The sequence below is a fragment of the Syngnathus scovelli genome, chromosome 18 (genome assembly GCF_024217435.2).
Source record: "Syngnathus scovelli strain Florida chromosome 18, RoL_Ssco_1.2, whole genome shotgun sequence".
NCBI lineage: Eukaryota > Metazoa > Chordata > Actinopteri > Syngnathiformes > Syngnathidae > Syngnathus > Syngnathus scovelli.
The window spans coordinates 6632557-6658730 of NC_090864.1; the positions used below are offsets into that span (position 1 = coordinate 6632557).

At 45.0% G+C, this 26174-nt stretch overlaps 1 protein-coding gene across 1 annotated transcript in view; it reads left to right on the top strand.

Moving 5' to 3' along the window:
• The first annotated feature begins 36 nt into the window (after positions 1-36).
• drosha (drosha ribonuclease III) overlaps positions 37-26174 on the top strand; it is a 97558-nt gene continuing 71420 nt past the window's right edge. The window contains exons 1-2 of the mRNA XM_068648730.1: positions 37-50; positions 517-643. Of these exons, the coding sequence (XP_068504831.1) occupies positions 552-643 (92 nt within the window). The 5' untranslated portion in view covers positions 37-50; positions 517-551. The remainder of the gene's footprint in view (positions 51-516; positions 644-26174) is intronic.

A 26174-nucleotide genomic window follows, 5' to 3' on the forward strand; every position in this document is an offset into this window, starting at 1 on the left:
CCAGCCGCCACGACGCGTCAGGATCCATGCCGTGTTGTCTGAAGACATAAGTAGGGGTTTAATTTTATTTCACACATTAGTTATTATTACCGTATTTTCCGCACTACAAGGCGCACCAGATTATAAGGCGCACCTTCAATGAATGGCCCATTTTAAAACTTTGTCCATATATAAGGCGTACCGGATTATAAGACGCACCTTAAATGAATGGCCTATTTTAAAACTTTGTCCATATATATATATATTTGGCCTGCGGGCCGGACTTTGGACACGCCTGCCATAGTGGCTCAATATTGGTCCATATATAAGGCGCACCTGATTATAAGGCGCACTGTCGGCTTTTGAGAAAATTGGAGGTTTTTAGGTGCACCTTACGGTAGTTATAATCCATTTATCATTTGACTTACTTCCCTTAATATTTGTGACATTTCTACCACTATTTATTTGGCAAACGTTCTATACTTCTTCCAATCAAATTTTTGGGTGTATGTCATATTAACCTTGGTTGTCCCTCAGGGTGAAGTTGGGATTGTTGGCGGCGTGTGGCGCGAATGCGTAGGAGAAGTGATGTCCGCTGGGAGGCTCGTCAGGATCCACGGCCGTCACAGCCTGGATCAACTACGAAGGCGAAGATCATCACCAGGTGACGTAAAACTCGCACGGGTTTGCCGTTAGTTGACATGCATTACCTGTCCCGCCTTGGCACCGTCACACACGAAGGCCTCAAGGGAGTCGCTGAGCGTGGGCGCGTTGTCGTTGACGTCCTGCACGCGAATGGACACGGCCACGCTAGACAGCTTTGAAGGATTATCTGACAGACACACAGAATACCACCAGCGCAACATGAGCACAATTCAAACTCCACACTGATTTGAAACCATAACTTAAAACCCTAACCTGACCTAGATCGTGTCTGCTTGAAACCTTACTCTGAAAACCCAACCTTGGCTTGAACCACTCATCTTTGTTAAGAGCCCTAAATTTAGCGATGTGTGAGTACTGATAACAGGTGTCCGTATCAGGTTGGCCTTTTATAAAGGCATCCGGACTTGTGGAGGGGACCAATAAAAAAAAAAAAAATCTTTCATCAGGTAAGTTCTCCTTGGCAGTAGTTGGGACAATATTGCAGCATTTTCATTCTGAGTAAAACCCGAAGGAGTCACCGCACTTACTCATCTCCATGGCCAGCACGCTGATGTTGTGCCAGCCCATCTGCTCACGGTCCAGCGGACGCAATGTCATGAGAGCACCAGACGTGATGTCCACGTAAAAGAACTTGTCTGGGTCACTGGAACGGTCCAGGGAGTACCTGAAGAGAAGGACCACAAGGTGCAAGATAAGGACAGGACAAGGACACGAAGCTGAAGAAAAGAGGAGACTAAGTCAGAGTTGGGCAAGGACGAGAAGTATAATAGGGAAAAGAAGAAAAAGGAAAGATGAGAAGTATAAGAACAAGCAGTTGGAGGAGAAGAAAGAGAAGAATCTGGAGTAGGACATGGAAGAGGACAAAAAGGAGACTGCTCATAGTGGTCAGTCAAGCTAGCGTTGTGTAATGGCGACCTCTGTTGGCAACTAACCAGCATTGCGTCTTGCTCATCACATGCTAGATCCTCCTCATTTGCCACGATTGGGGACACCTGACTAGGTTCTTTTTATGTAGCTGCCCATAAGTAGGTGAGGCAGCACACATGTCCCTGACAACACATCCGTGGGGTGACCTCTCACCTCACAGTGTTGTTGGCGCTGTCCGGGTCCCTGGCAGCCACCGTCTTGACCAGTGTGCCCACGTCAGCGTCCTCGGCCACGTCCACCAAGTAAGCCGGCGCGTCGAACACGGGCGGCTCATCCACGTCGTCCACGCTTACGTGCACAATGGTGACGTCGTGGAAGGTGTTGGTGTCATGGCGGGAAAATGAAGAGGCGGGCTCCACATGCGTGTTGGCACCCTCTACCTTCAGCGTGTAACTGCGCTTGGCCTCAAAGTCCAGTGGCTGCCAGACAAACATGTAATACTTCAAACCGTAACACAGGCTTGAAACCCTAACTTTAGTTCAAAACCCTACTTAACCTTGACTTGGAACCCTGACTTGAAACCCTAACCCTTATTTCAAATCCTAACTCTGACCTGACACCCAAATTTGAAACCCTACCACTAGATTTAAATGCTACATTCAAACCCCAAGGCTATTTTAGAGGCTTAACCTCAATTTGAAACCCAATCTTGAATTTGTAATCTAGGTTCTAAATCATACTTTAAAATCCTATGCAAGGCTTGAAACCCTACCCTTTGTTTAAAACCCTATCCCAGTCCTGAAACACTAATCATGGCACAAAACCCAATTTAAAGCCAACTATCTTTTGACACCCCAAAGTGAAATCCTACCCAGTGTTTAAAATCCTAACCCTGCCTTCACACCCCGCCTCAAAAGTATAGCCCCACCTTTTTTACGGTGATGATGGCGAATCTGTTGCTGGTGTCAGTGACGATTTCAAAGGTGTCCCTGCCGTCGCCATCAATGACGCGGTATGTCATGTCGGCATTGACTCCCACATCGCGGTCCTCGGCCTGGATGCGTCCCACTTCCGAATCCACCGTGGCGGACTCGGGTACGCTCATCTGGTACAACCCTGCGCACAGGATGGGCCGGTCATTTTACTAACCACAAGAGGGAGCCAAACCTCCACACCAGAGGACGACCTAGTTCTGGAAACACTACAAAACATATGCAGAGGAACTCAAACGAAATATAACAGAAGAGAAAAAGCCTTCTGAAGACATTTTTTAAAACAACAAGAAAACTGTAAGTATCAATTTTTTTCTTCGATTGCATGTTTTCATTGTGATGTTGTAGCATTTCTTGTACAAGTCTGTTCTCTGATTAAGTGTAAATCATTTAAAATACTAGCCCAGGCTCAGTAAGTTGTAGCAGCATCAAACTGTCCACGCACAATTTGTTCCGCTACATTTTGATGTCTTTCATTTCTCATTGATGTCTTTTATATTTCATTGATGTCTTTATGACTTTGATGTCCTGCACCAATAAGATCGCTCAGGTCCGCTTCACCAGTGTATAAATAATGCTAGTTCGAACAAAATTCAGAAACTCTAACCTTTGTTAAAAAAATTTATACTGGCGAGAAACGCCTTGTACGTTATTTTGAAACTCTCACCCTGTCTTAAATTAAAGCCTTACTTTCAAACCCTGGTTGAAAAACCCACTTTGAAATCCTGCCTTAGAGTAGCCCTGACCCTTGTTCAAAACTCGACCCCAGTTTTTTAAACCCTAACATTGATTTGCAACTTTAATGTGGAATCCACTTCTTTGCTTTTTTTGAAACTCTAACTCGACCCTAACCCTCACATTGAGAAAATTGTATGTGTGGAAAAGCTCAAGACGTGTCTCACTTTGGTCAAAGACGGGCGGGTTGTCGTTGACATCACCGAGCGAGATGTCCACGCGGGTGGTTCCGGCAAGGCCGCCCAGCTGGCCGCCCATGTCCTTGGCCTGGATGACCACCGTGTAGTTCTCCCGGGTCTCTCGATCCATGTCGGCCAGGGAGACCCGTACCACACCTGAGGAAACACGTGCCAAAATAAAGCTACACAGCTTGCCCCCCCCCCATGTCATACGGCAAAGACATATGCATGTCAGTATAAGACCTCATCATGTCTCAAGTCCAAACCCAAGTCTTAGGTCTTGGAACTGTGACATTCCAACATGTGTTGTAGCAAACGGGCCTCGCGTACCGGTCTTGGCGTCCACCGAGAAGTAAGGCTGACCCTCCAGAATGCTGTAGACCACGCGGGCGCTGTTGCCGTACGTCGGGTCGTCGGCATCCGTAGCGGTCAGCTGAATTACTGGCGTTCCTGGCAGGGATGAAATGGTTCGCCGTTTATAGATGAACCATGATTCAATTTCAAATTCAGTAAGGTTTTTAATGTAGGCTCCGTCAAAGCACTTTTTTGTTCAGACAAGACCTGACTAAATGAAGTGCCTCTCCTCTGTCCAACATAAATATTGTAATCATTGTTAGCACAATACAACACAACTTTATTTAGATAATTTTTAAAAATGACAGAGCTTATACTGTATCGTCCTTCATCTGGCAAAAATGGGTTGTACCTATTTTGGACATCTCCGGGACAGACGCCCGATATGGTCCGTCAAGGAACTTGGGCTCGTTGTCGTTGATGTCTTGGATCTTGACGATAAACTCCGACTCGGGCTCGAGCGGCCTGTCGGTGAGGCGGTTGCGGGCCTGCGCTCGCAGCACGTACTGCGCCTTGACTTCACGGTCCAGCCTTTGGATGGCGTGGATGTCGCCCGTGCTGTCGTCGATGGTGAAAGTGATGCCGGCGCCTTCGCCCGTCAGGATGTACTTGATGGAGCCATCGCCTTTGTCCATGTCCGAGTGGAGCTTTGTTCAAAACAAGAATGCTTAGAGTTTATCAAGTCAGCGGGAACTCTCTTCTAAGGATCAAGACTACAGATTCAGTGGCCTGTGAGAACCGTAACCCATACTCCAAATCCAGTATCCAGTAACCTGATCACCAACTCACTAAGCCCAACTCGAGCATACCCTACGAACCCTAGGCCCTATTCTCTTCCACTTCTTCCCAATCCAATAACTCACGAACTAATTTCCAGACCATACCAACTCCAACCATAACCTCCAATCCCTATCGCACAAAATGTAAATGCTTGGACACATGGATATGGAAGTGATACCAGGTCTGGTCTTGTAATAAGATAATCAGAATATGTCACAGGTCTAAGTGGTACAACTCATTGTTGGATCTCAGATGAGATAATCCTTCATTGATCCGCCAGGGAATCAATTCCAAATTCTATTAATTAAAAAGAACACAGCAGTGCAATCGATGCTAATGTTGACATTTGTCAAGCAAGCAGAAAAGCACATGTTGACCTCTCCAAGATTAGGCTGGCAGTGAAACGCTGTTTGGTGCGGCGACTCCTAATCACCGTAGAATCAGAGGCAAATCACCACCCTTTTGTTGCTGGGGCGACCGTGCAGCGCAATCAGAAATCTTTTGTAGTCGGCGAGTCCAAATGGCAGCCTATTGATGGGAAATCACTCTGGGGTTTTGTCAAGGGCCTCGTTGTCATCAAACGGCACCACTTAATGCAACCCTTGACGGCCATCTTGTGTGTTAACCAACAGAAGTAACAAAGAAAAGGGACAATTTCAAAGCGAATGTGGTTATTTAAACATTATTTTTTCAATATGGCTGGGAAATAATTGACTTAAGATTGTTGAAAGTTGAAGGAGATTAGGAGCGGCTTTCCCAATGACCAGTTCAAGCTAGCCCACTTTTCCTTCGTTCGGATTCCCAAGATGACTTTCCCTCAGGACTTGTTAGCCGGGCAACTGATCATGGCCCAGGACTTTTTTGGGGGGAATTTTCTTTCGGAATCCCCCCTACACTCATTAGGTGTGTTTGGATCAGTCTTTAAAGGTGCTTTCACCGAATAATCGCTTAATTCCGCAACACCGCAACAGTTCAATGCATCAACGTGAATTTTCTGTGAAGGCTTCTCAGGACCAAGACTGCAGTTTTTTGAAGAAGCTTGTCAGGAGATTTAATAAGCACTGGTGTTGCTCGGAACACTGATTGTTTTAACGGTTTCAGATAATGAAAAATTTGAATCCTAAGCCATCTCAAACATTGCTATCGACCGCTACAATCAGTTCAATTTCAAACCCACTGACCCGAACCAAACCTTAAACATAATCCAGGAGATGTTTAAGACCAGTATTTGTCATGCAATTTAGTTTTATGTGTAGCTCCAGTTCACAACAAAAGTTGTCTCAGGGAGCAGGTCCAGAACCAGGGATCAGTCTTTGTAAATATGCGTGTGTATGTATGTGTTGACCAACCTTTCCGATATAAAGCGGGTCCAGCCCGGTGTACTCCTCCAGAACGAAAAACTGGTTCCACACCCAACCTCGTTTCACTCTCTGGACTCTTGGCATGGAGTCTGCAGGATGGTTACCCAGTAAGCCTTGGGGCAGGAGGCTCATCACGCACAGCGTCACGTACAGCCACGATGCGGACCGGGGTCCCATTATCAAGTCCACAGTTCTAGTCCTCTTTTAAATCTTCTGTTCTTCTGATGGAGGGATGGATGTCAGTGGTAATTTGTCTGCAAACAATAATTGGAGTTGTTTTAAAAGCAAGCACAAGACATTTTGTAGTCAATATTGCGTGGTTGTTAACGTTATTGGTCATCTGGGCCACAGCCGGCCTTTAGACTTGGTACTTGTCTTGCAGCGCCTGCCGCCTGCATCTGCTTGGAAGGTGGCAAGCGGTTAAAAGGCGGTGTGGCGGGAGGAGCCGAGAACTTTTCTTCTTGACTGCTGGTCCTATGCCACTTTTGTGAAGCCAATAGACTGCTGCACTCCATGATGCTTTTGTGAGCGCAGGCGCTTTTGTGCCACTGTCTGCAGACTTTCTCAATCTGCCAGCTCGCTCCACATTGTCCCCGACCCTCGGGGGGGGGGCGTGACCGCTTTGTGTGTGTGCGGCGGGCGGGACGGCTGACATTTAACCTCGCCGCTCACCACAAAGAAGCCAAATTTGCTCCCACTCCGCCCCTGTGAGGTCACAGCCGTTTTGCAGCTTTTGATGGCAATGCTTGCTGCTTTAAACTTGCTAGCCACTTGTTTAAGAATGAGCAGCTGCCGGAAGAGGAGGTGGGGGGACGGGGGGGCGGAGCATCATGTGAAGAAGCTTAACTTTGCCATCGCATTCCGGTACGCATGCGACGTCACTTTTTGAATCCAAAGGGGGAAAATACTATCAGTTTTGTTTGACGTCGTAAAAAGGGCAAATAAAGCAGGAGGCCATGCAGGGAAAGAGCAAGCATCTGCCGGCAGGGAATGATGGAGCACAGCCTCAGCGCCGCTCCACCTGCTGCTCCATTAAATGCACCAGCAACAACACACTTCATCATCAGCACATAATGCCGGCAGTCTATATAGGCTAGCTACGACTTCATCAATATGTGTCAGCGCAAAGCCGTCACACCGACTAAATCTCATTTTTACACACTTTTCGGGCGTCTTGCCGTTACGGAAAATAATAATAAAAGAAATCAGCAGCACAGTCGAGGATACATTTGGTCATACTTGCACTACTCTTTGGTGTGTTGCAGAATTGTGTGAAATTTCAAATACAAAGCAGGAAAAGTCGGTTCAATTATGCTTCAAATCTTTATAAAAGTAGGGACTTATAATGTAATATAAATGTTATATAATATACACGTTTTTTTTATTAAAAACTTGTGGCTATCCAGTTGAAAGCAACAGGAGCAGGAGGGAGTGCATGTATTCTGATTTTGTGCCTTGGTGGAGGTCTCCACTCTCCTGAGTGAGATTGGCCATGAAATTGGATGAGATCACTAAAGTCATCTCAGTGTGTGGCACAAACGTATAATTTGGGAATGTGAAGCACAATCAAGTGTTAATTTCACAGTAGTCGTGTTTTGCGCTATACTTTCAACTCCGATGCAAAAAGAAACCCCCCACGCCGTGGAAAAGGGTCTTTAAAAGTGGGAGGACCCGTGAAAAAGGCTCCCGCCCCCCTCTGGATAGTTGAAGGGTCATGGCCAATTTGTTAAGCACAATCAATTTTACACGCCGGCTCCCAACCGGCCTGCTGTGGAACGTATAAAGAAATAACAACAAGCAAGAGTGACACCTCAAGCTAACCCTAACCCTAACCCTAACCCTAACCCTAACCCTATCCTTACACTTAAACACAAAATCTGATGCTCACCCTCTATACGCCATTGGGGGATACGGTGATAAAATTTTTTAAAATAAAATCATCATCTGGACATATGTGTGATGTCATGTTGAAATAGTCCATTACCTTGCCAGTAGGTGCATTGTGTCTCAATACTTTTGCTGACATGTCATACTTGAGAGGCCTTACAAAAACCTAGAGTGCCGTGTCTTTTCGCTCAAAGACCGGCTGGTTCATTTAGTGTCAGCAGAATGTCGTAAAAAGGAGTCTTGTCATTTACGAGGAAATTAAATCACACAAACTGGCGGCGGTCCCAGGCGAGGGGATGATGTCATCAGGCATAAACATCAAGTGGGAGAGTTTGCAATCAGTGTCAGTCAAACCAAGCCACGCATCCGTTCAAATTAAGTCAAACGACATCACCGAGAGTTTGCCCGTCGGTCCATTTGCAAATGCCGCTGGAAAAAAACAAAAAAGGCTTCAGAGCTCAACCCCAGGTATGAGTCATCAGAAGAAAGTAGAACATTGGCTCAGGTTGAGCTTTGAGGTATGAATGCCTACGGGAGTTTTGATGTGCTCCGAATGGTAGATGCGCTTGGCATCTCGACTTGCCGCAACATCTGAGAACTCCCCCTTTACTTTCTGACAAAAACAGCATGAGGCCAGGCCTACCTAGTCTAAAGTCGTGTTTCCAAAAAGTGGACTTCTGGAGGAATTCACATAGTTCGTTTCTGGATGTCATGTTCCTTATTCGTGATTTTGTAAAACAAGCCATCTCGCTGCCATTTACAATATTTTAGTTAAGTACACACGGCAAATACTGTTTCAATTCCTATCTGTGACTCTTCTAGTCTTTCTGGAAATTGAATGAAGTACTGAAATAGTCAAACTCCCGTACTTCCCACTCGAGCCCGTAGTTGAAATCCAAAACGAGCTATTGTAGAAAAGTAAGCGTAAAGAGAAAAAGGACAAACGGGTCTCTAGTGTCTTTTTTCACGTGCAACATCAAATGTAATCATCTTACCTAATTCTTACGCTACAACTCCTCCGTGTCTTCGTCTCGTATCTCTAGCTTCTCCCCCCCGTCCAAGCAAAGTCACCTTCAGTCCTCACTCATTTCTGTAAGTTTATTGGACTGCCCGCCTCCTCCGTCTGCATGCTCTTCTTGTTCCGCATGGAAGCTGGCATTGCTTATCTGGAGGGGGGGGGCAATCGGACCTGAGCGCCAATTGTCCCGCTCCATGCAATCAGCGGGACGGCCTCCCCCCTCCCTTGCTAATGCAGTCGGAGGGAGGAGTGAACTGAAGAGGAAGGAAGGAGGGTTGGAGAGTGGTGATTGACAGCAGGATAGTGACAGGGGGGGTGTTGAAATCAGGTCGGGAAATAAATGTAATACGGGAAAGAATGTGACTACCTTTACATGCACTCAGTATTCGGGTTAAGGTCAGAATTCCGGTGTCTGAAACATTCGGGATATCCCGTTTACGTGGCCGGGCGAATAGAGACGGACAGAAACACATTAAAATATCTTAAGACTTTGGTTATATTTTTTTTTGGGTAATTTTGTAGCACAAACCGGCGGCGAAAACGATACCGCAAGCGCTCATTGGTGTTGGGGTGCGGCGCTCGGTGTGCGGCTGGATTTAATAAAGCCTGCGGAGGAATTCAAGAGCATAAAAAATGAAGCTTCCCATGTAATTGCATCCATGGTCAGTCAGAGGAGCAGCAATTAGTTTCCTAAATTGCTGGAAAAATACTGAAAAATGAGGCTGTGGCAGCGGGCGTACAAACGGCGGCGGGGGAAGATTGGGTGACGGTCACGGAGATGTGATCCGTGTTTGGGGAGAAGGCGAGGGGCAATCACGGAATGAACGGCGCCGCCAGAGAGCGGGCCACGCCGCATTCCTCCTCGGGAGAATCATATCGGAGAGGCGATGGAGCATGTTGGAAGTGAAATGAGAATATATTAGAGAGGAACAGGCGGCTGCGTGCACGCCTTCTTGCTTTTCATTACACACTCGCAAGTGTTTAAATATTGGATTTACTAAAGTGATGGAAAATTCCATTTCCTAACCCCTCGAAAAACATTGAAGACCATGAAGCCAAGTGGGTAAAACTTCGATCTTTTTCTTCCTGGTGTCACTTTTGGAAAAAATGAACTCGCACTCGAATTGTTTTTTTAAACAGCCAGATGGTTTAAGAAGTTAACTTCAATACGTCTCTCCCTGGTACATGTCTTTTTTTTTTTGGGGGGGCGGCGGGTCATTCTTCAACACCCCCGTCACCACCCTGACCTCTTCCTCCCTCCCCCGCCATCTTTGTCTGTGCTCAGTACCCAAGTCAATCTGTCAGCGGGTGCCTGAGCAAGCCCCCCCCCCTCCCACGGAAGAAAAGGCCGAATAGGGGCCCCCCTAGCAGCGGCTTCCATCCCGGTGACAGAGCCGGGATAATAATTGGCAGAACAAATTGAAGCTAAAAGGCTTATGGAGCAGCTTTGAAAGTCTGGTTTTGGTGGAGTGGGGACGGGAGGGGAAATGTGGGGAGGTGTATCTGAAAAACACGTCCCTGAGGGTCCGCCGCACAAAGGCGCTGATCCGCCGTAGAAAGAGATTGGATACAGTGGTGTGGCGCAAGCTTGTGGACTTTGGTTTGCGGCTAATATGCAAGATGTCGAACGGACACGGTGCTTTCACGCGTGCCGTCCTATCCGCCTCCCCTTAAGGCTTCCTTTAAGGTCGTGGCATGTCGGGTCACCACGCCAGAAATCGCCACCTCCCCGGGTTCCTCATAAAAACTTCGTTTAAAATAGACATGTGTAAAGGGAATAGTGGACAACTCATGAAAACAACTACATAGCTTAGCTTTTCAGTCTGCTAACGTAATGCTAATCTTTTTGTTGAGATGTTATAACGCAAAAAGGCAGTACACAAAATTATATAATATGCCTCTTTGTAATAGCGCAGACACAGATGTCTGCAAAAACTGGACTCTACAAAGTTTGGGTAAAAAGGGAATGTGCAGAGCTTTCTTTGTTCAAAAGAGTGAAAAGTACAGAACAAAAGCAAGACAACTTTGTCTTTTTCAAGGAGTGAAGGGAGGCAAGCCCTAGCTACCAGGCTAGGCTAATGAGCTCACGGGGGACGTTTAGCGAGCGGCGAGCGCTTTGGTTAGCGCATTTGATGAACAAAAAGGTGCGAGATGACAAGTACGACGCTCCGGGACGCTGCGGCATGATAGTGCAAAATAGGGACTGAGTTTTTTTTTGGTTTTTTAGTTTCCATTCTAAAGAGAGCGTTTAAATTAGCCTATCGGGTACATTGATTGCAAAAGTATCTTGGGACTGTCCAGAACGCAAATACATAATTTTCTGTCGTTGTTGGCATAGTCTGTGGTGTTCCTCAAGGGTCAGTCTTTGAGCCCATTTGGAATTTTCATCGGTAAATTTGAAGGTACGTATCTCATATCAGTTGCAGATGAGTCGCTAACCTGATAATGATGATCATTCATCCTTTTATCTCACATTTGGCTTATTCTCTCCTCACCTGCCTTGGTTCATCCATCTACGTTAGCCTGCGACAGACGTAAGACAACAGAACAATAGCGTTTTTGATTCTGTGGCAAGAGAAACGATAATGCTGACTAACGAAGGAACCGGCGCTTGGCGCTTGGCTAAATTAATGCACAAGGAATGTGCTAAGACATGAATATGCAATAAGATGAGCCGCTGGAGCATGACTGCAAACAAGCTCGCATTGTCCTTAAGTGCTGCTGATGTTTAATTTAAATATTAGCTGAAATATGCAAGTGTATACGAGGTGTTAATGTATTCAAGGTAATGATACAGCAGCTGAAATTGCAGCATTGCTTTTTCTTGCCTAAAAGACAAAGTAAGTGCTCACATTAAGGACTCCTAAAATTAAATAATCAAACAATATGATTTGGTGCACTCTCGGGTCAGGCAAAAATCCTTTTAGTCGTGATTCACAGGTCAGAATAGTTGTTTTCGGAAACATGAGCACTCGGGTGAAAATTTGAATCCTCATTTTGTGTGTCTGGCGGGCAACTCCAAATAAAAGAAACACTTTGGGTCGGAAGCAAACAACCTGCCTTCACTTTGCGAGCCCACGTAGCGCTCGGCTTGTATCACCGGTGCCATGAGGAGACGGCGTGAAAGAAGGTTATGCTGGAGAGGAACTAAAGCCGCTGTGTCATCTCAGATAAGAAGCTCAGCTCTCTGCCCTGCTGCTCCACATTAAAAATGTCACGGAGATGTACAAAGAACTCCTCCGTGTCTTTTGGGGGCACCCGCAAACCTTCTCGTGTCTAATTTGCAGAGGTACAAAGATTTTGTTACTTTACGGGAGTCATTTTTTTCCACGCAAGTATCTGCAGGAGTAGTTAAGCCACCTCTGTTGTTATCTCAAATGGGAATACAAACGTGGGAACACGTCCTTGTTGTGGTGTTGAGGGACAGTCCTGGGCCAAAGCGGCAACCTTTTCTGTAATTGGTGGCGAGAAGCTTTAATTGTGAGCCATTGCACTTGGCACAAGGTTGGGAGAGTGAACCGTGACATTAAGCGGTGTCATGTGACTTCCTGCTGGGCGGCTTGGCCTCAGACAAGCTGTTTCTTTCAGGATCCTTCTCCGTGTGACCTTTTCGTCGTTATTGTGTGTGTGTCAGGGTATTGACTTTCACTCCGCTACGTTAAACTTCCATGCTCGGCTAAGACGAGGAGGGGGAATAAGAGTGGCCGGCGTTGGGGATAAAAGGCTCCCCGAGCCGTTTGATGCCGTATTCCGACAGAGACCCGGCCTTGATGAGCTGACGGGAGCTGAGGAGCGGCGGCACCGCAGACCCCTCTGATACTTGGCCCCTCCCCACCCCCTGTTCTTGATTCTCTTGACCCCACTCGCGCCGCCACATCTGAATGAGCAAAGTGACTTTTGAAGTCGCTCCCTCGCTACGTGTTGTGACTGACGCACAGCAAACAGAGTGAGCAGCTCCATTATGGATGCAGCTTCAATATTTATTAACCTGCAACTCAACACACGAGTGCCTTCACTCACTCTGACAGCAAACACAAGTGAGGTTGTGGCGGTGGAGGGTCAGGATTACAGCTCCTCCTCACTGTCAAGTCGTCAGTCAAACTCTCAAGAATTATTATTTTTTGAGACTCATTTGTTGAAAGGGCTACCAAGCACAGATTCCAAGAGGGCCTTCGCCCGGTTCTATGGCCCTCCCACCCCCACCGCCATCAGGGTGGCATAAAAATCGGGGGTTGCGTCTTGCACTCAATGTCATCATGTCGAATATCTGGAACACGCTACAGCAACCGTCCATTAAGTCAATAAATAACTAAACTGTTGTTGTGTGTCTACATTCGTCCGCCTCGCCGTCCCTCAGGGAATGCAGCCAAACATCCACCCTTGAATGGACGCACTATCTTTGGTTCACGTCGCGGTCGCTGGAGCACGCATCAGCAGGTCGGCCCGAGTCACTCGGCAGAGTCAATAGAATAACAATTAGAAGACAGCGCGCACGCTTCGTTACACATTTGGCATGCAGGCGGGGGCTGAGGCGGTGGGCACGGAGAGGGGGTCTATCCAAAGGCGGCGGTGTCTAACCAGCAGATTCATGTCTCCTGTGTCGCTCGCTTTGAGGACTCGTCCTGAGCCAGTGATCACAGGAGGAAATTGTTCCATGGGGTTGACGTCTGACTGTCTACACCCACAACCCCCAACCCCCTTGCCAACTTCAAACAAACCCTACCTAAAGGTTTTTGATAGTCTAAATTTTCCATTCACACATAATAGATTCTGACTAAAAAAATTGAGCATGTAAGGGTTAAATTTCACTCAAACGTCCTCCACATCAAACACCCTAGGTGTAAAAACAATTCGTGTGGAGGAGAACATCTATCAACCACCTCCACAAAGTCATTATTTAGACAAAAACACAAGGTGGAAGCGCAGCGGTTCTCTGACTGGATCCTGACCCTGACATGCTGTTGTGTCAAAGGAAGGAAGCGTGAAGCTCTTTTGACCTCGATCCTGCACGATGACTGATGCACAACAACAGGAAATTACTTTTGGGCTACATCCTTAAAGCTGGCCGATTGGTATGAACCCCCACCGCCCCCCCACCTCGATTTTTTTTTTAGCAGCTTCAGAAGATCAGTGTGCATGCCCATATTGTACCAATAAAAAGGGCTGCAAACTCTTTTTACCTAATCAGTGTTGCTAAATTAACCATTTGATATTGTTGGCAATGTTTCTGATCCGAACAGCGAAAATGCGACTGCACGTTGAAATCATTTACCGTATTTTCTGCACTATAAGGCGCACTGGATTATAAGGCGCACCTTCAATGAATGGCCCATTTTAAAACTTTGTCCATATATAAAGTGCACCGGATTATAAGGCGAATAAAATAAATAACTCAACCTTGCTCAAACGTTAATGCAATCACAATATAGTAACACTCGAAAACGTTCATATCACACAACACACAAAATAAACACGTAAAGCTTACTTTAATAAGTTAGTCCTCATCCATGAATCCATATTGGTCCATATATAAGGCGCACCAGATTTTGAGAAAATTGGAGGTTTTTAGGTGTGCCTTATAGTGCGGAAAATACGGTACGTTGAAAGCATTTAAAAGCATCAAGGGATTGTATCAGGAGAAATAAAGTCCCAGAAAGGCCAAGCAAAACCAAAATCTGTTTCAATAATGGCAATGTAATTTGTGTCTTCTTTAGGTGAGTAGGAAAAAAGATTAAAATTGGAAAAAAAGCAATATTCTGTGAAAGTGGCCAGCCCTAGCAGCTCCAGATTCTTGTCACTAATGTGACACCTCAGTTGCATACTCCCAAAGTCACAGTAATCAAGTTATAGTAGAAGGATTCGCACATCTGACACCTGGAAATGTTTGACAAGTCTCCGAAAATCAGGCCAAACATCGTCATTGATCGTCCGATCGATCTTCCGGCCAAATCTGTGAGGATGCGACACTTCTGGGTCTTATCCCGGGGAAAATTACCTCGCGACTCATTCCTCCGTGGCACGGCGGTATAATGTGACACCTTTATACTCACAGAACTGACACCCGCTCAGTTTCTAAGGTGGGGGGAAGAGCAGAAAGTCAGACGCGATATCTAATCTTAGAGTGTCAGCGGGAAAGCTCCACGAGAGCTTGCCGTTATTGAATGAATTGAGGGATTTTACAGAAATAACCAAAATATCATCAATGTTAGCGCATTAAGATTTTCATCGTCTCAGAATAAAAACTGAAAGCCAGGAGGATTTTTTTCCGAGGGGGCTAACGATCGTTAAATTCAAGGTGCACCGTGTACTACCTTATGAGCTGTCGTAGCTTGCAAAAAGTTTCAACGTCAAGGCCTGGAGAACCCGCGGGTTATATTTGTGAAGCTTTCCACTCCTGAATCTCCCTATGCCTGCAGGTCCAGGTACGCACACCACAAGGTGCGTCAGCGCACACGATGCACGGCTAATACGCAGCTGTCTGACCTGATTAGCTTTAGCGTTAGCGTTCCCCGCAGAGCCCCTCTGCTCCATCAGAGGGAATTTCTGGTCGGCTGCACCTTGGCCCACGTGGATGCTGCTTGACGGCGGGAAAGTGAGAATGTGGATTGGATTTGAGAGTGGATGAAGCTCATGTGCCAGACTCCCCTCGGCAGGAACAAGATTGCAATGCTTACTCGTAATGTTTTGACCAACTTTGCTCAAAACCATAGAGGCATCCATTTTCGAGCGCCCTCGGTTTTAGTGGGTTATTCGGCCGCTGTGTCAAACGTACATCATGTGGACTAGAATCAGCCCGACATTTTGGCCACAGCGGATAGAGATTTAAAATACTCTCGAACCTGCCAACAACAATGTCACAGTACTGCCATGAGTAGAAATTAACTTTAAATTGAGTGCTGGGTTGGTTGCCCAAAAACTAAGCCAGAGTGGTGATTGTCCAATATCAGAATTCCCCAAAGAGTAAAAACAAAATGGAACAGCTCGACTCTTTCTTGACGCTTTATCCCGTGGGTGTCCCAATACATTTGTCTGTCTCTCCCGGGTTCGCCTTCTCGTTCAACGGGGTGTCACTTTCAAGAGTTTTTCAGCCAGAAGTCAAACTTCCCGTGTAGCGGAACAAAAGGGGAGCAAACAAAGCGGCCGGCGGAGGCTCGGCGGCGTTGGAGGTGATTGGATATTTTCTCATTCATTAGCTTAGCTATAATCTGCGGCGGCCTCTGAGAGCAATAAGCAATTACGCCGTGTTTATCCCCACGACTCCGACAGAACTAATCTGCTCTCAACAGCCAGCGCCGGAAATAATGAAATTAATTACGACAATGAATGCAACTGGCGGAGAAAGGTAGAAACGTAATTATCCATATTGCTGCACCCCCACCGTCCCTTGTCTGTCAGGATAAATGTTACGCTACCTTTTCAGTCTTTCATCATAACAAGAGGAATACTCCTGATTTGGTTCTTCATCATCATCTCACATCATGGATTGCGGTGACCTCGAGCGAGGCAACATGACCTAAAAAGTAGCTCTTCAAATTCAAATTATTTCACAAATTGCACGCTAAAACTCAGTCACAACTTTAATTTAAAATTCAATTTAATATCAAATTGAATGAAAAACAACCTTGACCAGGAGGACAAAAAAACCTGCTGCTGTGACCAATTTCTTGTAACAATATAAAATTTGCTAGGCTGTCATGTCTCGACTCATCAAAAAGTCTTAAGAAGCTCTGCTTTATTAATCCTTCAATACTAGTGGTAGAGATTTTGTACAATCACTACCAGACATCTGATGAATATTGTGCTTTCATCAATCTACCATTCAGTCAAGATAAGCTTCCGGTGAGTTTTTGTGGCACCATCTGTTGCTTTGACATGCACCTGCATAAGGACAAATGTAATCATTCAGATGTGCAAAAGCCCGACAGCTGCAACGTGAGACGCAAAGCTGGAATGGAACCCGTGCTGTGCCAACATCTTCGGTGCTGTACGTCCAGTTCAATAGAGCCAATCAATATATACATGTACAGAACTCAACAACCTGACATCCAAATGTTTTTCTGTCTCGATTTTTCAGACACCCAGCGATTGTTCCAGAATCTTATTATTAACATCGGAGTCATCCGAGGCGAAACCTCCCACTGAGCATCTCGCAAGCATCACAGTTAATGTCAAGTGTGAAAAGCAACGTTTGAAAAGTCTGCTGACGCACCGCTAACATGTAATTACGTTAAATGGAGAGTGTGCTCAGTAATTCGGGAGCCAGAGAGGCTTCTTCAATGCGTTTTCCATTAACAATCCAAATTGGTCCAAGTCGCCCGGCTTATTTTAGTGTGCGCCCAAAAATGGATGCGTACATCTCTCAGGTGAAAAGACGTTGTGCTTTTGTTCGCCTCGTTGTGCCTTCTTTTCACTACAATTGATCTGCAGTCTCTAAGTAAGCTTTGCTATTGATTTGCCCACTAAAGCACAGGTGTCAAACTCAAGGCCCGACAGCTAGATTCGGCCTGCCACATCATTTTATGTGGCCCGCAAAGACAAATTGTGCATCAAATTCATATGTCAATACTAAAATTACAATTTTCACTTTTAAAAAATAGTGATATTGCGAGCAATTTTTATTGCCATTCATATTTTTTTAAATAGTTGATCAATTTTTCTTAGTCTCTGTTTTGAAAACTAGTTATTCATCTAGTTATTCACTAGTTTGTTGTGCAGCCTACACTATATATAATATGAGACATTCACACATTTATTTGGGTTGACAATTTCAATGGCCCTCGGAAGGAAACTATGACTACAGTATTTTCCGGACTATAAGGTGCACCTAAAAACCTAAAATTTTCTCAAAAGCCGACAGTGCGCCTTATAGTCCAGTGCGTCTTATATATGGACCAAATTCCCAAATTTAAATTGGCCCAAAGCATTGTGTCATGAAATCAATCATAAGTGGCCCACTGAAGACTATGAATCATGAATCAAAAAGACTATGGATCATTATTTTGTGAATATAAAGTAATTTGTTGCGTCTGAAGTTAAAATAAAAAAGATAAAATGGAGAATGATTTGATCTGGATTAAAAATCTGACATGATGCATTAATGGTGCGCCTTATAGTCCGGTGCGCCTTATATAAAGACAAAGTTTTAAAATGGGCCATTCATTGAAGGTGCGCCTTATAGTCCAGTGCGCCTTATAGTCCGGAAAATACGGTATATAAGTTTGACACTCCTGCATAAAGCATTTGACTTTCAATGTCCACTCAAAGCCAAAATTTCTCAGAATTACACAGTTACATGTTGCTCAATCTGATTCTGGGTCAGTGACCAATTGCTCACCTTTGTCTAAGTTTGTGATATTCAAGATTCAAGAGTTTTTTATTCGCCATGTTTGAGCGTGCCAAACAAGGAATTTGACTTCGGTAAATCACAGCCTCTGTTCAACATTTAGGTGACTAACAACAACACTCAGGACATGTGAAGAACGATATGTTCTAGAATATCTGCACGACTTGGAAAACCAAATTAGCGACGTCTTAAAATATGATAATACCAGCGAAGTAATAATAATACTAATAGCGCCGTTAGCTTATGGGCCCCATCCATCAACGGAACTAATAATCCTCCTCTTCATTCTCAACTTCCTCCTCCGAGCTGCAGAGTTGTGATAAACACACGTTGAGACATGCAGACTTCCACGCGCCGATACAATCGACCTAGTGACAGATTGCACCGCCCACCCATCACGTCTCATCTGAACCCCCCCACCCCCACACACACACACCTCTGGGATGAATTACCACACGGCTCACAAGTGCCAACAATTAGCTAAATAGGCTGAGGATTGATCTACGCGGAGCTAAGTGGGGGATCGACTGTTTGTTGGGGTAAATATAAAAGATGTCATGTTGACAGAATTAAAAAGGCGGGAAGCTACGCCACATAAATGTGTTCATTTTATATGCAGGCCTATCCGATTAGTGACCTCGTCTTTGGATGGCTGCTCCACATTAGCCGCAAAAAAAAACAAAAACAAAATGTCATCTATTCCACATGAGACCAACTAAAAACAAAATAATGCTATTTAATACAATATTCATGCGGTTATCAAACTGATAAACAGATTGAGGACATTTGTTGACATAAATCAACCATTTCAATTCAACAAGATCTTGATGAAAAAAAAAATCCTGTCTATGCATCTCATAATCATCATCAGCGTGACAGACACTCGGCAGCCGAGGTGCCAGAAATGTTGGCATGGCAGTAAAGATGATTTAACGATGACTTTCGTGACAGCGAAGGATAAAAGTCCCCCCCCACCCAACCCTACGTGTGGTGCGCCTGACTCATTTCCAACCCAGCGGACATCCACGTATCCCAACCTTGTGTCTGTATCACAAAACTACCCTTTAAGATAAACGCCGCCATAAATTAAAGTGCATAACTGAACGAGTCTGTTTTAAAAAAACTTCTACCTATCACACGGTCTTCAGGGAGCAGGTGGCAGTCCCGTGGATTTAAGGAGCGTGGACATTGCCAATGTTGGAAGAAGATAAACAGATGTTAACACATGGTGCCTAGATCCCTGCTGAGGGTTTATGTTTGAATAAAAACAGACATGTCGGAAAAGCCACAGGAAGTATGTCACTATGGTTCAAAGGAGCCTTGTAGGGACATTTCCAGGCGGGGATCATAAATGTCTACCCACAAAAGAAACCAGTCACAGGAGATCTGGTATTGTTCTTAGAAGTTGAAAAGAAGCTTGGACTGGCACGGAGCACAAAAAAAATGATCCAGAAAAATTAAGACGTGTCGAAAGCCCGAGGCCATCGGCATCATCTTACCCTTCTTCATCACGTCATCCTCTACACAACTTTCTCACCCGCAACGGGAGCTGTAGGTGGACTCTTTTGTTCCTTGCGGAAAAATAACCCATCGCACTCTTGTCAACATGAAACTCGTCATGTCTTCCCGTCATTCAGCCCCTCGGAAAGAGAGTCAAGGAAGTCCTTTCTCTTTACGATGTCACGCAAGCTGAGCGTCCTTGTCTTCTGTCTTCAAGGTTAAGCTTCTAATGAATAATACGCAGTATATTCCGAAAAACACGGCATACATTACACAGGCAGTCAGTTCACTCATCAGGCGACTGGTCATGGTTGAGTCTTCACTGTGTCCCAAGGGCACACCGTGGACGGCCTCAGGACGTCGTGTCCCACTTCTGGCATGATTATGCTAAAATATTTGCATTCAAATTTGCTCAGTGCAACTCTAAGAAGCAAGGCATCAAAAAGATGGGCCCTAAGACTGAGCCTTGAGGAACCCCACAGGAAAGAGGTACAAACCACAGGAAATGATGTACAGTGGTACCTCTACTTATGAACTTAATTCGTTCCGTGATCGGGTTTGTAAGTAGAAACGTTTGTAAGTAGAAGCAACGTTTCCCATAGGAATCAATGTAAAAGCAAATAATTCGTGCTGGACTATCCCAAAAATTACACTTTTCGCCCTATTAGTCTATTTAAAACACACAGAAAATTATTTTTACTTTTTCAAACCTTTATAACAAAAATTAAATGTCACTTTATTATTCAACTAACTTTGCTTGGGGGGGGAACCTGTTTTAATTTTCTACACTTGCTAAAAATACCCCCGAGAAGACAGAAAAAGTTACGCTAATGAATTATTGCATGCTTTCACGTATTCCCTGCAATGTGCTCTCTCACTCGTCGTTACTTTTTTGGTGCTATAATTAAGTTTTCCGACTGTGCGAGTGGTCATTGAACGCATCTCGTACAGAACGCGAGTGAGAACTGGTGTCGGCTGGTTCGGAAGTGGATTTCCAGTTCTAGCAGGTTCCTCCAGTGTGCCGTGTCACAATGTGAGGTTACACAAGCTGAAGAGATTGCTTCTCAATCAGCTCTCGGAGCAAGTGAATAATTGAAAGGCACGATAGCTTTCCAGGTGACATCAGTGTGAGTCTGCTTTGAATGTTTGGAGACTCCCGGCGTTAGGCCTTCTATGCTTCAGTAGGCGTACATATTCCTTAAATAGGCTGATGGGTCAAACACTCGCCTAGCGGACCTCCGGGCATGGAGGCCAATTACGCTAGTTCTGCTCTGTACAAACACCTCCGTGTGTCCGCAAGGAGAAGCGCCGTCCTCTTGTTTAAACAGGGGAAATGTGTTTGCTGTGTGGAAGGTGTGGGCGGAGAGAATTTTTTATTTTTTTTTTCCCATGCCTGCCGTTCTCCTCATCAGTCTCATCCACTCTGACAAGCTTCCCAGCGAGTGTGTTCAGAGGCCTTTCTGTACGGGCTACAAAGAACACGTGAAAATCAATGAGGTTTAGATAAGCTGGCTATCAATCGTGACATCTCCTCTTCATCTTCTCCTTCACTCTGCAACAGAACAAACACACGCCTGCCAGACATTCGACTTTGTCTTGCTGCTTGTACGCATCACATCAGAGCGTGTCGACGAGGCGGGGGAGTTCTACCATACGTGTTGCGAATAGGATTGTGGGTAATTCCAAAGGCTGCCTTGACTGAAACTTTTTGAAAGACCTTCCGTTTTTTCACACCGGTCGACTGGTCCCAAAGGCTTCGGAGCTGATTGACTGGGCGTGGAGGTTAAACAGATGCAACACAAAAAAAAGCTATGATCTAATTTGCTGAGGTGGGATCAACTTGTCAGATGGGGACCTCATCACTCCACTGGCACTCTCAGCTTGTTTATCGCAACGGCAGTCAAGAAGGGAGCGCTCGCCGCCAAATGTCACGGCTCGCTTGTTGTCTCCACTTCCTCGGCACTCCCTCGCTCTCGTCTGCTTGGCGGCGTTCCCGCGTCCTCCTCTCGTGACCCCCGCGCGACATCCTCAAGGTGCGTCTGCCGAGCGTGTCGACACGAATCACGCTGCGAGAGCGGCAAACACAACGGGGCGCCCGCTGAGCGCCGCTTGCGTCTCTGTTTGTTTGTGGGCATGAAATTGGGATTGCCAGTGTTTGGCTTCCATTTGGCTCGCTGATAAAGTCTTACTGTGAAGAAGGGCATTTATTTCTGCGCTTTCCTCCCATGCAACCTGAAATCTCCCGGCACAGATCACAAAGCACAGCGGCCTTCTTTTTGTTTTTTCTTCGTCTTGATCATTGCAGCGTGAGGATCCGCCATTAACGAGTATCCCGACAGGAGAGGTGGGGGGGAGGCAATCTTGTGACTTTTTCCAAGGTGATGATCTTGAGTCTGTGACAGGATTTCACGTAAACTACTTGAAAGAATTTCGATTCAATTTTACTCACTGTCATTACATTTTGGTGAAGTTATTTGATTTGGGATTGTGGATACTCAATTTATGGGAAAGGTTTTTCTATGGCGGCAAAGCTCTACTTTTCCATAAGAAAGGGTTACGGCCTGATCACATTAAGCTCCGCCCGCTCGCTTCAACATTGTTATTGACTTAGGGCAAGTCCATCCTGAATTTAGACAAATATTCACACCTCTGGAGAGTAGCCAGTCTTCTGAACTTAAAATGGATGTCTATGGTTTGTGTTACCTGGGCAACAACCCCACAAGCTCGGGTATGAAAATCTTCATGGGGACAGCCGGGGCCAAGACTTTGAAACAAATATTTCAATTCTTCTTTAGTTGTTTTTATTTGAAGTTTGCCGGCAGTCTGCGCTGTCCTGAGGCTGAATTCATCTGTATTATTGTGATGTGTAGTCCTAAGAAGGTTCCAAACTTTTTGAAATCCACACCAGGACACGACGTGAGGTGCTGTGTTGTCTTATGTCCTCATTAGCATTTGTCTTTCCAGTTTTTTTTTTCCCTCCCCTTTTTCTGCAGCATCTCCGACAGTAAAAAGGACGACAGGTTGTCCTTTGAGCGGGGGACTCTCATTAAGTCCATCTACAGTGAACCTTTGTCTGGCTGCTCTTCCATTGTTCTGTTTTTCTTTTCTATTTTTGTTCATGCCATGCGAGCTCACGCTCCCAACCACCGCGCAGGTCACAACTTTCCGCTCCCCGTCGTTAATTTAGCTTAATCTGTGCGAGAGTCTCGGCAAAAGATGAAGCTGATTGCTCACCAGAGACCCTCATTTCTTTTTCCAGGGTAGGTGGTGGGTGCAATTAGAAAACTTAAATAGGCAAAGTTTGAAAAAGTTAGCGTGTTGATTGCATAGGCTTTCTGTTGTTTTCCAAAGAGTTTCCCGGGCGGCGTAATCACCTTGCTAATATGCGCAGCCTTTTATCCTGACAGTCGCATTAATCAAGTGGTGCTGCCGAGCGAGCGCAGATGATTGGGGCAATAAGTGGTGCGTGTCATCCAAACAGCCATTAAGTGTTTGGACACTACACCTCCATTACCGTGCCGACCGGGCTGCCGCGCTGTTTGACAGAAATTCCTCCCTCTCATCGCACGCATCCGGTCGAGCGGGTCATTTGGGGGAAAAAAAATTCCACGACTGATGGCACCAACAACTTTTCTTTTCAGCTTGCAGATAAAGAAATCTTGCCCAATTTTTTCATTGATTGATCGATCAATTTTATTTCGAGCTTAAAAACAGAAAAAGATATCAGTAAAATATAAAAGGAAAAAGAAAACAGGACAATAACAAAATCTCCCAAGCAAGTCGTAAATAACTTAACAACAATTGAGACAGCTCGAAAAGGAGTAGGAAGAAGTTAAAGAATTTTTCAAATCTCTTTTATCGATTCATTTTTTCTATATTTTATATACCATAATTATATACCACACACATTACTACACTTATGAAATAATGCACAATAATCAGAACAATAATACCATGTACTAAAATGCAATAATCAGAATAATCTATAATAATCAATGATATAATCATCACTAAATTATGATTGTGACCTGAGCATCTGACAGTTCCTGCCTATGCTGGAGTAACCTTTGATTTGTTTTGCAAAATGAAAAGCAGAACTATTAAAGATATTAGAAGGATTACTTTGAAGGGTAAAACTTTGGAATTGACCAGTCCCGCAACTTCCCTGACGCAATTGTCCAGTCCCGCAATTTCTCTGAAGCACAAAATTAGAATGCGGGGATAAAATTGCCAGCAGGAGAAAACATGGCAGATTAAACTCATCTGTCTGCTTGAAAATTGGCTCGCAAAGGAAACAAACGGCCACTACACGGGTTGATGGGAGCCATTCGTCAGGGAAGATTGAGGAGGCACTGTGAAGATGGCCCACATCTCCATAAATCATGTTGACAATTGACTTGAACTGCAAGTCCGCCATAAACAGCCCATGTAGAACCCCCCCCCCCCCTCCTCCAATTGCTCAGTCCCCGCTGGCAGACTTAAAGAAAATGATGCATTGTGCAATGATACTTGCATGTTAATCCAAAACGATAAGGGGAATTCTACTTGTTACATTTTTTTATCCTGTATTTTATAATACGCCACTTATCTCTGCGCACAGCCCATTTTATTTGACGACTCGACTAAATCTCTTATTTTCTATACCTGCGCCATCTGACAAAATGTCTTTTCAAAATGGTTGCCTTTACAAAGATAAAAATGCTTGCTTTTGACGGAGAGAGCTATTCAGCGTCAAACAATACACCCGCTCCCCTGGAGTTCAAAAAGCAGAAACGTGCCATATAAAAGTGAACGCTTTACAATTGCGTTGACAGTTGCAGTTCTAAACATTTGTTTTTATTTTTTTGTCCTTCGGTGGAAAATTTTGCTCAATGTCAAACCGTTGTGTCGAAAAAAAAAAGGCTTCGGGGGGGGCTGCTTTTTCTTGACGTTATTAGTAGATTTCATTTTACATTTGTTTGACGGTTTTTGAAAAGTGCAGTGCGCCCGCTTTGTCAAAGCACGCCAGCACAGACGTGTTGATGAGTGATTTTTTTTACAGCAGCGGGGGCATCTGAGCTTTCGGGGGCTCAGCATGTGGCGTTTGCGTGACTTCCGCCAGATGTTGACTCCAGCGTCGCACAAATGACAAACCTTGACAAATCCACCATCCAACACTCGGCGGGCTTCCGCTTTGCTTTGTTTGCACACTCCGTCGTCGCCGCCTGGCGTGTCGCATCACACGCTTCTCGTGCGTCAACACCAACCATTTTAACACCAGCCACAAAACATGTCAGCAAATAAAAAAAAGAAATAAGATTTACGCCGGAGATTAGTCAACCGTCTACCTCCGGAGAGCTCATTTTGATCACTTGTTTATTTTAATAAACTTTGTGTCGGCTCACAAAAAGTCAATAACTCTGAATCAAGAATACATGATTGCACTTAATCAGAAACACGAAAAAACACGAATTCTGAGATCGACAGAAACTCAAAATCAGCAAAAGATTTGCAATGAATGTTTTTAAATTGTCTGGCTGTGCAATCATTTTCAAGGGCAATTGCATTCACTGTACTGAATAGACTTTTGAGTATTTCCTGTTCCATAAATAGTGACGAATTTAAATCAAAAATAGTAGTCGTCGTTTTGTCCAATATTAGCAACAAATTCACTTTACAGGTGCTTCAAAATTCAACAAGTTAACTAAAAATCCATCAACTGAAGATGATAGACCTTGTAAAGGTGCAAAGCCTGTATGTGCGTGTATTTCTGTGCTCCTCATGTTTCTCTTCCCGTGTCCCTGCGGGCTGTGTTGTAAGGTGCGATTGTGTGTCACTGTCATTGTGATACCCGCGCGTTACAAATTGAAAAGGATTGTGAGAGCTGGGAACTTCTCCTGAGGTTATCTTTTATAGGCGGACAAAGCAAACCCGTGTTGGTGGAAGAATATTCAAAAGGAATTCAGATCCGACAAGGCAACCTTGGGGACAAGTACAAGCAAATACTCCATGGGACTATTTGTAGAAATTAAGGCAAACCTTGGTGCTCAAGGACCATAAAAAAGTTGAAGAAACCGATTTGAAGGAAAAACAACAAATGATTCTCTGTGGGCTGGATGAATGATTGGACTGGGCCCCATGTGGTCCGTATGCCATACTTTGGCCACCTCAGCAATAAAGGCTAACCACAGCTCCATAATAAAACAGTTTTCCTTTTACATGTGTCCTTGAGGACTTGAATGGAAGCAGGAAAGTGAATCAATGCCAATTAATTCGGCAGTGGAGGTCCTGGTGTCTATTACTGGATGTAATTACTTGATGTAATAGACAGAGCCACTGCCTGCGTCACTGATTGCTTTCTTCAGACTGGCCAGTCGGTAAGCTTGCAGTCCATTGCAGCAGCTGCTTCATTCAAATGGAAACCCACAAATACGCATCAGCCTTTGAGGACTTGGTACCTACTTGACCTTAACAAAGACAACAAAAACAGGACCATGTACCTTTGAGTCCGTTTGAGGTAGCCAAACACAAAGC